Source organism: Mytilus trossulus, chromosome 9 (genome assembly GCF_036588685.1).
Source record: "Mytilus trossulus isolate FHL-02 chromosome 9, PNRI_Mtr1.1.1.hap1, whole genome shotgun sequence".
Taxonomy (NCBI): Eukaryota; Metazoa; Mollusca; class Bivalvia; order Mytilida; family Mytilidae; genus Mytilus; species Mytilus trossulus.
The window spans coordinates 43,919,183-43,934,608 of record NC_086381.1 but is presented as its reverse complement, the minus strand read 5'-3'; the positions used below and the strand labels follow the sequence as shown (position 1 = coordinate 43,934,608).

Below are 15,426 nucleotides of genomic sequence, written 5' to 3'. Positions count from 1 at the left end.
AAGTCAAGGTAGATAACTCAATGGTTAAGCTGTAATGGCCTCAGATAATATATTACGTGGGATATGGCTGGTGTCCCAAGTACAAGGCATGAAACCTTTATGGTAAGTCAAGGGAGATAACTCAATGGTTAGGCTGTAACGGCCTCAGATAATATATTACGTGGGATATGGATTGTGTCCCAAGTACAAGGCATGAAACCTTTATAAGCTGTAACAGCCTCAGATAATATATTACGTGGGATATGGATTGTGTCCCAAGTACAAGGCATGAAACCTTTATGGTAAGTTGAGGTAGATAACTCAATGGTTAAGCTGTAATGGCCTCAGATAATATATTACGTGGGATATGGCTGGTGTCCCAAGTACAAGGCATGAAACCTTTATGGTAAGTCAAGGGAGATAACTCAATGGTTAAGCTGTAAGGGCCTCAGATAATATATAACATGGGATATGGCTCGTGTCCCAAGTACAAGGTATGAAACCTTTATGGTAAGTCAAGGTAGATAACTCAATGGTTAAGCTGTAACGGCCTCAGATAATAAATTACGTCGGATATGGCTCGTGTCCCAAGTACAAGGCATGACACCTTTATGGTAAGTCAAGGGAGATAACTCAATGGTTAAGCTGTAACGGCCTCAGATAATATATTACGTGGGATATGGATTGTGTCCCAAGTACAAGGCATGAAACCTTTATGGTAAGTCAAGGGAGATAACTCAATGGTTAAGCTGTAAGGGCCTCAGATAATATATTACGTGGGATATGGCTGGTGTCCCAAGTACAAGGCATGAAACCTTTATGGTAAGTCAAGGTAGATAACTCAATGGTTAAGCTGTAACGACCTCAGATAATATATTACGTGGGATATGGGTCGTGTCCAAAGTACAAGGCATGAAACCTTTATGGTAAGTCAAGGTAGATAACTCAATGGTTAAGCTGTAACTGCCTCAGATAATATATTACGTGGGATATGGGTCGTGTCCCAAGTACAAGGCATGAAACCTTTATGGTAAGTCAAGGTAGATAACTCAATGCTTAAGCTGTAATGGCCTCAGATAATATATTACGTGGGATATGGCTCGTGTCCCAAGTACAAGGCATGAAACCTTTATGGTAAGTCAAGGTAGATAACTCAATGGTTAAGCTGTAACAGCCTCAGATAATATATAACGTGGGATATGGGTCTTGTCCCAAGTACAAGGCATGAAACCTTTATGGTAAGTCAAGGTAGATTACTCAATGCTTAAGCTGTAATGGCCTCAGATAATATATTACGTGGGATATGGGTCGTGTCCCAAGTACAAGGCATGAAACCTTTATGGTAAGTCAAGGTAGATAACTCAATGGTTAAGCTGTAACGGCCTCAGATAATATATTACGTGGGATATGGGTTGTGTCCCAAGTACAAGGCATGAAACCTTTATGGTATGTCAAGGTAGATAACTCAATGGTTAAGCTGTAACAGCCTCAGATAATATATTACGTGGAATCTGGCTGGTGTCCCAAGTACAAGGCATGAAACCTTTATGGTAAGTCAAGGTAGATAACTCAATGGTTAAGCTGTAACGGCCTCAGATAATAAATTACGTGGGATATGGCTTCTGTCCCAAGTACAAGGTATGAAACCTTTATGGTAAGTCAAGGTAGATAACTCAATGGTTAAGCTGTATTGGCCTCAGATAATATATTACGTGGGATATGGCTTCTGTCCCAAGTACAAGGTATGAAACCTTTATGGTAAGTCAAGGTAGATAACTCAATGGTTAAGCTGTATTGGCCTCAGATAATATATTACGTGGGATATGGCTCGTGTCCCAAGTACAAGGCATGAAACCTTTATGGTAAGTCAAGGTAGATAACTCAATGGTTAAGCTGTAACGGCCTCAGATAATATATTACGTGGGATATGGGTTGTGTCCCAAGTACAAGGCATGAAACCTTTATGGTAAGTCAAGGTAGATAACTCAATGGTTAAGCTGTAACGGCCTCAGATAATATATTTATTACGTGGGATATGGGTTGTGTCCCAAGTACAAGGCATGAAACCTTTATGGTAAGTCAAGGTAGATAACTCAATGGTTAAGGGTGGTCAGGGTTGTAAATATAGGATTTTGGCTATTTCTAACTATAAATGAACTTCATCATATACTCAAAAGAAAAATTAAATTTAAAAATGGTGCCACCGTTCATTTAAGCTCACAATCTGCCTTTGAAAGAAGCATGCATTTTTGTTAAGGTACATTTTTTTCTGTTGAACTAATAGGAGAAATAAAGGTTATATGGCAATAGAAAAATAACTAAATTACAGAAATCACTAAAATTTTACAATTTTTAAGTTTAAGTACAGCAGATATTATATTATGTAAATTATAGCTTGTGTTCCAAGGACAAGGCATGAAACCTTTATGGTAGGCTAGGAGAGATAACTCTAGAATAAGGTGTAATGGCATTGGATAATATGTAATGTGGAAAGAATGTGGCTTGTTTCATTAGAACTAGGCCTGAAACTTTTATGGTAGGTCAAGGTAGAGAACCCCATGACTATGCTTTAAAGGCATCTGATAATATGGCTCAAATCATGTTTATGCTTAGAGGCATCTGATAATATGGCTCAAATCATTTTTATGCTTTAGAGGCATCTGATAATATGGCTGAAATCATGTTTATGCTTTAGAGGCATCTGATAATATGGCTCAAATCATGTTTATGCTTTAGAGGCATCTGATAATATGGCTCAAATCATGTTAATGCTTTAGAGGCATCTGATAATATGGCTCAAATCATGTTTATGCTTTAGAGGCATCTGATAATATGGCTCAAATCATGTTAATGCTTTAGAGGCATCTGATAATATGGCTCAAATCATGTTTATGCTTTAGAGGCATCTGATAATATGGCTCAAATCATGTTTATGCTTTAGAGGCATCTGATAATATGGCTCAAATTATGTGTTTTTTTGTTTGTTACAGGTATGAATGGAGTATTGGTTACACTCAGTTTGATTTTCCATCTGGTATTTATGATCCTGTGGAAGAAAAGGTTTGGCAAGATGGTGGTCAACTTAAGGACTGTGTTTTTTCTACAAAACCTGGTTAGTTTTGAAAATTATACATTTTTTACAATTATTTGATAGTTATGATAGTTGTTTAGTAATGTTGAAAATGCTAAAAAGACATTTTAATGATTTAACAAAGTTTTCATACTCAATATTGTATCATTATTTTGAAGGGAGAACAACTGTTGTTTAAATCTTTTAAAATAATGATCCTTGATTTGTCTTTTCGAAGGATAAAGTTTATGTTAAAAAAAGTTACCTTTTTAAGAATTAAAAACTTAAAACAAACCCAACAACTTATGAAGTAAATGATACATAAACTCAAATGAATACCATTTTATAAAACAAGTATTAAGATATCCAATATTTGACAATATATTTTCTTTGTTTTAGGTGCCAAATTGGGGAATACTTTGACTTACTCTGTGTTTGTGAGAATATGGTATTCAGCAGACCAGTATGCTGTGTTTAAATCCAATGGAATTGTTGTCATGGGACAAGCACCTGTGTTAGCTTCTGTCAGAGGAAAAACTGTGAGTTTGATAAATACACATACTATACATGTATAAAAGACTTGTGTTGTAATGGGACAGGCACCTGTGTTAGCTTCTGTCAGAGGAAAAACTGTGAGTTTGATAAATACACATATTATACATGTAAAAAAGACTTGTGTTGTCATGGGACAAGCACCTGTGTTAGCTTTTTGTTGGAGGAAAAACTGTGAGTTTGATAAATACACATACTATACATGTATAAAAGACTTAAGTGTTGTAATGGGACAGGCCCCTGTGTAAGCTTCTGTCAGAGGAAAAACTGTGAGTCTAATATATACACATAGTATACATGTAAAATAGGGGATGGGGTATGTTGCTTGAAAGTACAGAGTATTATGGGTGTACAGCGGTTTTAAGAGACAAACCCACTGTCAGATTTACTTATTAAATAATAAGGAATATAATGGTGTTTTTATGGTACTTGAAAAGGAATATCCTCTTTTGAAAGATTAAGTGTAAAAAATTATTAGACAAACTCAGTGTTAAAAGTTAAAGACACCCAAAACTAATCTTCTTCACAGTGTCATTAGAATCATATTGATACATTCTGATTCTCAGTGAATGTATTTAAAACTAAAGTAGTGAATATACTATTAGTTTTCTCAATTGAAATTTTTTATGTTGTCATTTCGGGGCCTTTTATAGCTGACTATGCAGTATGGACTAAGCTCATTGTTGAAGGCCGTATGGTGACCTATAGTTGTTAATTTCTGTGTCATTTTGGTCTCTTGTGGACAGTTGTATCATTGGCAATCATACCACATCTTCTTTTTTATATGTTATGAAAATTATGAGATGCATAATGGTATAGCTCCCTATCATGCATCTCTGAAGTTGTTAGATGTAAATGATGTGAGTATCAATCATTGAGTTGCACCAATTGATGTAGTAACATAACAACTACTTGTCATTTTGAATAGATCTGAAATTGACATGTCATTGATAATATATAATTAGGAAATTACTTTTTGATGTAACAGAAAAGCTTCTTCATTATTTGTCATTTTTGTCACATCTAATTTTCATTGTAACAGGACAGTATCTCAAATAGGCAATATGTTTAACATATAAGTTTATATCATAGAAAAGCAATGTTATGAATAATCTTGTTTTCTTTTGTTTCAGGTTATAGAAAAAATAAGAGGAACTACAGTAAAAGACATAGACTTCATGCAGATAGGCAGACCTATCACCTTTGACTGGAGCAGTAAATTCCTGGAGTATGAAACAACTATTGAGAAATACAGCATTTATCTTAGTACTTTCCCAGGAGGTGAGTTAAGACTCAAACAATCATTCTTGGAAAATTATTAACCTACAGAGAAATATAGAAATTATCTTTATAGTACTTTCCAAGGTGGACGGCTGTGAATTGCTACAGTATGACAAATCTTAAATGCTTAATATGAAGAAATTCAGTTTCTTTTGTATACTAATTATCAGAAACAACAATAAGGGCAGAGCCAGAAATTGTCTTGATGACCCCAAACATTAAACCAGTCTTACTTGAGAAAAAATATAAAATTGGGTAAAATTTTCTTTCAATAAAAACAAAAATGACAAGTTCTGTTGAGCTTATCAATATCCTGAATCTAAATCAAATTTATTCAAGATTTTATATAATTATTTTGTAAAAATATCATTGTAAGTTTTACTTTTGTCAAACATCTTTCAAGTATGTTTTAAAAGTCTATTTTTAACATTTCAGGCCATGATATTCTTAGAGTAGCACATGACATCCCAGGAACAGACCAACAGTATAACATGACAGGTCTAAAACTTACCCCAGGTGTAATCCATTATACAAATGTTATAGCCTACAATTATGCTGGAGCCCACACAACAGCAACATCAGATGGTTTCGTTGTTGACTATACACTACCTAAGTCAGGAATTGTGTATGATGGACTAGGTAAACTGAATATTTATCTTCATGACAGCCTCGTCTTATATATATATATTGTAATTGATTAAACCTGACTTTAAATGAAAAAGGAGTAGGTCCGGTAAGGGCCGATCTTGGCCTCAAATTTCAAGTTCATCTGACGAAAGATTTTGGACACTTTTTAAACACTTAAATGTCTATTTCAATTGATTCAATTGTTTTTTGTGAAAGATTTTAAGTGATTCAATCATTTAAAACACTGCAATTCAAGCTTTAATATGAAAAATCTATCAAATATTCCAAAAACTGTCACTTTTCATATGGTTTTTGTCAAAAATGAAAGCGGCCGCATCCGTGTTCATCCTCGACCTTTATATATGTTATGTATTATCATTATACACAACTTACAATTCAATATCAAGAATGAACACGAATGCGGCCACTTTCGTTTAAGACGAAAACCGTTTAAAATTTAACTAAAATGCTGAAATTGTGAAGATTTTAGTAATTAAGCACGACTTTATGATGCAAGTACCCGATATATGTGCGTTGCGATGCCAAAATAAGCCCATATTTGTGTAGCAGAGACATTATGCCTTCCAAAAAATAACTAAAAGTTTACATTTAAACAATTTTGTAAAACTGCTATGTTTTGGGGCCAAAAAGGGGTCTTACTGAACCTACTCCTTTGTCTAGATTGGACGAAGACCAAAATAAGTTTATATTATGTTGATGTCTGACAGATTGGCAGGCAGGGTGAAGTGGGAATAAGTTTTATGTAATTTACTCCTCCTGCTGCTCTCAAATCAGGTTCCTGAAATTTCACTGAATATTAATGAAACAACATATTTCATTAATTTGAAAAATGCAAAATTGTCCTTGCATTGATTGTATCTGATTTTTATGCAATCGTATGAGTATTTTAATGTATTTGTAATGATTATATCAGACTAATTAGATATAGGAAGATGAGGTATGAGTGCCACCAAGACAACTCTCCATCCAAGTATGTATTGGTACTTTGCATTGATTACATTTGAATTAAGTATGTATTTGTACATTTCAGGAAGTACAGATTTAGAGTTTACAAACTCATCTGAATCTGTTTCTGCACACTGGCACGGCTTCACAGATACAGAATCTGGTATAGAGAAATACTATTGGTGTTTTGGGACAACAACTTTTGTAGACAACAGGAAACGAGACAAGACGGAATGTAGTGTACTTGGATGGACAGATGCTGGCTTACATGTATCTGCTTCTAGTAATATATCTACGGAATTACCCCAAGGTAACACTTTATTGTTTGTATTATTTTAAATTTTTGAACAGTGCCACACTCTCAGCATTAAGAAAAACAGATCTTTGGTAAATTTATAAGAAGCTTGCGGCTTCACAATTTTTTATGATTTTTTATAAGACATTGACAGTATGGAATTTTAAGGAAAAACAGAATGTATCACTTAAATAAAAAAAAACATACTATTATATCATTGAATATCAATGAATGTCATTCTCCATTCCAAGAAACAAACAGATAATTCAGTTCAGTGTTGAGATATCACAGTATTAAATGAAAGGAACGCAGGAATATAAATACTTTAAGCTGTAGTTGACATCATGGCATGACCTATATATTAAGATAAAGTTTTGTCACACCGTAGTAAATTTACATTTAGTTTGGATGAAAATACTTATTTGTCTTAAACTTCACATTTATGTTGAATCATCAAACTGAGTCTAATAAGTCTTAGTTTGTGTCTAAAGATTGGAGTGGATTATAGTGACTCTACTATGTATATTATTGGTATTGTATGCTGTACCAAATTTTGTATATTTTTACTTTAATACTGAACATGTCAATGTCAGGAAGATTTCACATTCATGAACAGAATTTAAAATGTTTTTTGTTTTTTTTGTTGCAGGAACAAGATTATATGCCAAAGTATACTCTGTTGATAGTGCTGGGCTGAAGTCAGACATTGTTGTATCAGACAGTGTTGTTGTTGACAAAACTCCTCCTGTTTCTGAAAAGTTCATTCATTCTATTGAAAAACTTGGCAATAATACATCATTTGAAAATACTGGTGGAGATGAAATTAATTTTGAAAATGTTACTTCTGTTGATATTTGTATGGTTTCTACTAGTTACCACCCGTTGTCATGGATACCGTCACCTTTTACTTGTATGGCTGTGGTATCTTCTGATGTAAATTTGGCCAGAGAAGGACGATCGTTTTTGTTCATTAGAGGAAGCGTTCACCAAGAATTACCACAAGTTATTTCTGGTCGCCTTTACAGAGTTTCCTTTTTCAGTAGCCATCTGTCAATAACAGACTCTGTTTCTGCCAATAAAGAAGGTTTTATACAATTTGGTGATGGAGAAAGACTGGTGTTCTTAATTTACACTAAAAGTTATCGTAAAGATGGACATGGAACCAGTCCAGACCGTGAACAAATTTCTTGGCATACTCACCAATTCTATTTTAGACCGACAGAGGATGCTGTGAATATCACAATTGGAAGTATGGACATGACTACAGGGATATTTTTAGATGATATTTCGGTACAGGAAGTGAACTTGACATTAGCTGCCTCAAGTGACCATGTGCATGGCCATGTTGTTTATTTACATGAATGGAGTTCCATCCATGGATCCTGGAGTTTCTCTGATCCAGATTCACCCATTATTGATTACACTTGGGCTATAGGTAAGTACTTGGTGTATAATGATCAGATAAATCTGTAGATACACACAAATTAATGGCTGCTACTTTAAAAGTTGACAATGGTAGTCTGAGGTATTTGGTTTATTACAACATATGAATTTGTTTTTTTCCTCATTGGCTAGAGGTATAGTGGGATGGTTTATATCTCCAAAAACATGTTTAACCCTGCTGCATTCTTGTGCCTGTCCCAAGTCAGGAGTCTCTTGCCATGGTTAGTCTTGTATGATTTTTAACCGGATTTTTGTGACAAAAATGTCGGTTATTGATTTGGAGATGTACGGTGATCGGGCGTCCACCAAAATGTTGTCCGTGCATTTACTCAGGAACCGTTCAACCAAACCTTTTAAAATTTTAATATGCTGTTACTGACAACAAAATGAAGGTCAAGTTTAATAATGACGATTTTGAATTTTCCTGTTCGGGAGTTACTGTTCTTGAAAGTTTAAAAAATGTTGTGTCCTTGCATTTACTCATGAACCGTTCAACCAAACCTTTTAAAATTTTAATATGTTGTTACTGACAGCAAAATGAAGGTCAAGTTCAATAATGACGATTTTGACTTTTACCCTTCAGGAGTTACGGTTCTTGAAAGTTTAAAAAATGCTGTGTCAGTGCATTTACTCATGAACCGTTCAACCAAACCTTTTAAGATTTTAATATGTTGTTACTGACAACTAAATGAAGGTCAAATTCAATAATGGCGATTTTGACTTTTACCGTTCAGGAGTTATGGTTCATGAAAGATTGAAAAATTGTGTTTCCAGTCGTGTCCATTTATGCATGAACTGTTCTACCAAAGCTTCCCAAATTTTAATATGTTGTTACCGATGACAGAATGGATTTCAAATTCAATAATGACAATTCAGGAGTTATGGTTCTTGAAAGATTGAAAAATGGAGTTTTCAGTCGTATCCTTGCATTTACGCATGAAATGTTCTACCAAAGCTACTTTAATTTTAATAGATTAATTGTTACCGATGACAAAATGGAGATCAAGTTCCATAATGACGATTTTGACTTTTATCGTTCAGGAGTTATGGTTCTTGAAAGATTGAAAAATGGTATTTCCAGTCGTGTCCGTGCATTTTCTCATGAACCATTCAACCAAAGCTTTTTAAATTTTTATATGTTGTAACTGATGACAAAATAGAGGTCAAGCATAATAATGACGATTTTGACTTTTATGGTTCAGGAGTTATGGTTCTTGAAAGATTGAAAAATGGTATTTCCAGTCGTGTCCGTGCATTTTCTCATGAACCATTCAACCAAAGCTTTTGAAATTTTTATATGTTGTAACTGATGACAAAATAGAGGTCAAGCATAATAATGACGATTTTGACTTTTACCATTCAGGAGTTATGGTTCTTGAAAGATCATAAAATGGCGTTTCCATTCACGTTGTTGCATTTACTCATGAACCATTCAATCTAAGCTATTAAAATTTTAATATGTTGATACTGACTACAAAATGGAGGTCAAATATCAGACCTGCCAACTATCCCGATTTTCGCGGTATTATCCCGATTTTTACCCCTCAACCCGAATCCCGATATCGGGATCGTGAAATTAGTCAAAATCCCGATTTTCAACAAATATACCCGAAAAAATTATTGTTTACCGATTTTGAAGTTTTTCTGATCATTTTTAAAAAATCAATCATTTTTGGCCACGAGCATCACTGAAGAGACATGTATTGTTGAAATGCGCATCTGGTGCAAAAAAATTGGTACCGTTGATTTTATTACCTGGGGACATATTATGACAAGTTAATGACCCTACGCTAATCAACAGTCACAACAGGTGTCATAATTAGTGGTTGTATGTAATCAGATTACATAATGGGTCGTAACAGTCCTCAAAATTATTTTGTAAACACAAATTTGGTCAAACAGCATTTCAATTTTATTCAATTCATCATACAAGCACAATTTGCAACATTTGCCGTAGTTCCACAGCAAAATCATAATTAATTAAAAGATGAGAACTGTAATAAACTCTCAAGAAAACATCGTTTATCTTGAAATCTGTTTAATTTTTGAAACCAGACATCGTGTGTTTGTTGATTTAAAATCGACGCCTGATAAGACCATGAGTAAAACTAAATCAAGATCTGTCTTCATCCTTATTACTTTAGGACATGTAGTTTTAGGTGTTTTGAGTCAAGGTTCATAAATGAGAAGGTCTTTGGAGGGGGAAAAAGGGGGGGGGGGAGTTGGTCTCTACTTTGAATCCCTTATTTTTAATGCCATTTTCTCTATTCTTCAGTTATTTTGTCAATTTTATAATTTAATAGTACAAGAATCATGCAAATAAAAGAAATCAAGGCCTATAAGCTCATCATTAGTATACCAAAAGAAAAAAGAAGAGAACTTATACTATTTTAGGAGTAAAAAACAATGCTCACAGAAACGTCGCTAAAATTGTAACCCTTAAAAATCTTGTCGCGCGCTAAATCCCCCATGGAGATTTTCAAAAGTTGGCAGGTCTGAAATATGATATTGACAATTTTCACTTTCACCATTCATCAGTAATGGTTCTTGTGATATTGCCAGGACACAAATAAATGTTAAAAATCCGGTTTTCTGTTGTTGTGACAGCCTCTTGTTAATTTTAGTTTCTTGTGTAAATTTTGAAGTTTAGTATGATGTCCATTATCACTGAACTGGTATACATTTTTGTGAAGAGGCCAACAGGAGCACGGCTCCAGGTGCAGGATTTTTTCGTTGCATTGAACACCCATTGATAGCCTTTGGGCTGTTGTCTGCTCTTTGGTTGAGTTGTTGTCTGTTTGACACATTCCCAATATCCATTCTCAATTTTATCATTAGATTAATAATCTACAATATTCAATTTTATTTTTTAGAACCTGAGTTGTAGAGAAGTACTGGTTACAGTACATTAATGTATAGTACTGAGATCCAACCATTTAGAACTGTTTAACTGATTTTAAACTTTGTTTATGTTGTAGGTTATGCAGAGGAAGGTACACAGATCCAACCCTCCAGAAGTCTTGACTGATTAACTTTGTTTATCTTGTAGGTTATGCAGAGGGAGGTACACAGATCCAACCATTCAGAAGTGCTGGTTTAATGAACTTTGCCTTTAACAACAATGTAACACTGGTTCATAACACCTATATTTATGTGACAGCTATTGCTACTAATGCTGCAGGATTAAGGGGCGTGTCATATTCTGATCCCATACTAGTAGACTTGACACCACCTGACATTAAATATATTTATGATGGTAGAGGTATGTATTTATAAAAGATACAAAATAAACATGGATCCTGGTCGTACATGGTCGGGTTGTTATTACGTTGACTCAACTCATTCCTTATTTCCATTTTCAATTTTATACATTGGATGTCTGGCTTTAATTAGACTATCACCAATAGTTATCTGCATCATTTTGTAATATAAGTATGAGATTTTATTCTTAATTTTTATGCCCCACTTACGATAGAAGAGGGGCATTATGTTTTCTGGTCTGTGCGCCTGTTTGTTCGTTTGTTTGTTCTTCTGTCCCACTTCAGGTTTAAGTTTTTGGTTGAGGTAGTTTTTAAAACAATTGCTTTTTTGCCATCGCGTATGGCCATCTTTGTTACCCAAATCATAGACTCCGCCCAGATCAAGCCACAATATTTTGTTAAACAGGCTCCTGGTCTGTCATTCTTAAACAACTATGTATGTTTTTTAATGCAATACATAGCTTGAAACTTTTAAAGTTGTTAGTGGATTTAAGAAGTTGCAGCATATGTTCTTGAAAATGTATTTTTTGTGTTTAGGCAAAGTTTTAACAAAGTTATTGAGATTTAGAATTGTATATAATTTAGATCATTAAACAAGAGTATGTCACAAGTTTTAAACAGAAAAAAGGGATTGCATTTTATAATGTCATTCATACATTATGTGCTTGCTGGAGTTCTTCTTTCTCCCATGAAATGATGAATTTAAATTCATTAGTAAATAATGTATTTAATTCATGAGTTTGACACTTTTACTTAATGAAAATGAAATTGCTGTAATTTATTTCATTAAGAAATAACTTGTTTTACACTCGTCTTTTGAATATAAATGGCTTAATAGGAGACATGAAATTTAATCTTATGCCATGTTACTCATTTTCTTTTTCATGAAGCATGAAACTCATTTCTATTCCACTAATCATATTTTGACATCTCCCTCAAAAGTTTCTGACAGACAAATAATTGATACATTTAACTGTAGTAATCTTATGTTTTTCTTGTGACAGGTGCTGACGAGGATTCCTGGACGTTTAATGAAGTTGTTGCTAACTGGGCAGTGGAGGACTTGGAATCTGGCATCAAGTTCTGCAAATGGGCAATTGGTAAGATTGAGTTATCTCAAGTATGTAAAATCTGGCATCAAGTTCTATAAATGGGCAATCGGTAAGATTTATTTATCTCACATATGTTTAATCTGGCATCAAGTTCTGTAAATGGGCAATTGGTAAGATTGAGTTATCTCAATTATGTAAAATCTTGTATCAAGTTCTGTAAATGGGCAATTGGTAAGATTGAGTTATCTCAATTATGTAAAATCTTGTATCAAGTTCTGTAAATGGGCAATTGGTAAGATTTAGTTATCTCAAGTATGTAAAAAGTAAAATCACAAAAATACTGAACTCAAGAGGAAAATCAATTTGGAAAGTCCATAATCACATGGCAAAATCAAAAAACCTAAAAATCTAAAATCTTGTATCAATTTCTGTAAATAGGCAATCGGTAAGATTTAGTTATCTCAAGTATTTAAAAAGGTTAAGTTCGTGTATGGCATTCACTGGAATTTACTTATGGAATTCAAAATGACACATTATAATAATGAAGTAGAAAGAAAAAAAACAGGAGTGTCCTCTTCTTGACAATTGAGTAGTGAAATGTACAGTTTATATGAAACAGGTGAATTTGATACTTTACACTGCTTCATCAGACTAATGCTGTGTATAATTGTATAACTTTAGGCTACAAACTAGGAAGCATCTGTACGGCTAGTTTACACAGTAGTGTGAACTCCGACAGCCTGATGATGTGTTGCATAAGTTAAGGCATCACATCTAGGTACATATGTACTCACTAGTTTACACAGTAGTTTGAACTCTTCACACTAATGCTGTGTGTATTTTAAGTCTACACATCAGTAAACATATGTAATCACTTATTTACACAGTACCGTGAACTCCATCACAGTAATGCTGTGTATAAAAAACTCCGTCACAGTAATGCTGTGTATAAAAAATGTATAATGTAAGTCTACACACCAGTAAACATATATATGTACTTGCTAGTTTACACAGTACTGTGAACTCCATCAAGGTAATGTTGTATAAATGTATAATTTAAGTCTACTTGCTAGAAAACATAATATGTACTCACTATACATTACACTGTTGTAAACATCAGGCTAATACCATGTGTGTTTGTTAACAGGTTATGCCCCTGGTAAAACAGACTTGCTTGTTTACACTGATAGATCAGCTTCACCAGCTGCCATGGAATTTGATTACAGTGTTTTAGAAGGGTATACCATTTACACCACTCTCAGCTGTGAGAACAATGCCGGTCTGACGTACTCCTTGTCTACTGATGGAGTTAAAATCTCCAACACACCACCATCCATATCCACAGTACAGATGGAAGTTCTGTCCCTGTCCTCTACAGAGTACAACCCTAGAGACTGGTACCTAGGTCTAACAGATACAATGAGAATAAAATGGTCAGGATTTACAGATAGTATTGGTGTGGAAACATACAAGGTAATGTCTTGCGATTGTCAGGGTTCATATGAAGTTAGGGGTTAAATTTTTAAATATTGTTGAAAGTTTTAATGATAATATTGTAACTTTCACTGTAAATAATAATGATGCAGAAAAAAAATTTAGAACAGCTTCAATAATAATTCACAACCATTTGCATGAATACAACAAATGATGTATTGTAAGGAAGATAATATAGATGATTTTAAAGTAAAAAAACAACAAATGTATAAAAAAAAACTCTGGGAAAATAATGTTTTGTGATAATTTTTGGTCCTAATATTCTTAAAATCTTCATACGCCCCTCTCAACAGGTGTAGGTATGTGTTTATATATGACATATGTATTGTTTTAATAAAAAAGTAAAATCCCCAAAATACTGAACTCCCAAGGCAAATTCAGCTACTAAAGTCCCTAATCAAATGGCAAAATCAAAAGCGCAAACACATCAAACAAATAGATAACAACTGTATTATTCCTGACTTTGTATAGGCATGTTCTAATGTAGAAAACCTGGTTTATAGCTAGCTAAACCTTTACTTGTATGACACCATACATGACTCTTTTACAACTTTTAGGGGTAATTAGTGTATGGTAATATTTTTTACTCTGTTTGATTGTAAATATTTCCTATGATTAACTTCATTGCATCCAGTTTTAAATGAACTGTTAATATCAAATGATTGACAAATGATTGGAAAGTGCATGGCCTGAATGAATCACTTGTAAAAATAAGCTTATATTATTTCATGTTATTGCCCTTTAGAAGAGCACTGTTAGAAATTAACAACATCATTATATTTTAGGTGAAATATCCTGGACAGCAGTCTGAGTCCATGTTTTTCCCAGCAAACCAGGATGTTTTATACACACACTTCACAAAGATGTCACTAACAGATGATAAACATGATATATCTACACAAGCTATGAATAAACTTTTCCTAAGATCATTGTACTTTACCACTAATGTTACTGTGCAGACTGCAGCTCCCCTAGTAGATAGTAAGTACAGACATATACTATCTGAGAATATTTTAATAATTTTATTATTTCTATTAAAGAATAATTGACATTAAACTTAAATGTTCATCATTCTTACATGCGTTCACTCAAAACATCCCTACACAATTCACTAAGATATGAACTTTACAAAAAATAGGTTCAAATAATTGTGTGACCCCATTTTCATGGTTTAGTGATCAGGTTGAAACCAGTAAGTTTGTATTGATGTATGATATGAATGCAAAAATCCTTGAAGTAAACACCTTGAAATTGTTAAAAAAAATGTGGATCTGTTTTTTGACCGAGTTGAACTGTTACATGTAGTCCATCCATTAATTTGTAACCAAGCCCTCAGTATGTGAACATGTTTTGAAATGTCTGTGCCAAAGAGGATTTAGACCCTGAATTCATGGTTCACTGAACATG

General features: G+C 33.8%; 1 protein-coding gene across 1 annotated transcript in view; it reads left to right on the top strand.

The window, feature by feature from the left end:
- LOC134684649 (uncharacterized) overlaps positions 1-15,426 on the top strand; it is a 76,127-nt gene that overhangs the window by 57,765 nt on the left and 2,936 nt on the right. The window contains exons 41-52 of the mRNA XM_063543954.1: positions 1,404-1,435; positions 1,769-1,841; positions 2,970-3,091; positions 3,449-3,588; positions 4,735-4,882; positions 5,318-5,521; positions 6,561-6,785; positions 7,420-8,205; positions 11,263-11,475; positions 12,478-12,573; positions 13,673-13,998; positions 14,805-15,000. Of these exons, the coding sequence (XP_063400024.1) occupies positions 1,404-1,435; positions 1,769-1,841; positions 2,970-3,091; positions 3,449-3,588; positions 4,735-4,882; positions 5,318-5,521; positions 6,561-6,785; positions 7,420-8,205; positions 11,263-11,475; positions 12,478-12,573; positions 13,673-13,998; positions 14,805-15,000 (2,561 nt within the window). The remainder of the gene's footprint in view (positions 1-1,403; positions 1,436-1,768; positions 1,842-2,969; positions 3,092-3,448; positions 3,589-4,734; positions 4,883-5,317; positions 5,522-6,560; positions 6,786-7,419; positions 8,206-11,262; positions 11,476-12,477; positions 12,574-13,672; positions 13,999-14,804; positions 15,001-15,426) is intronic.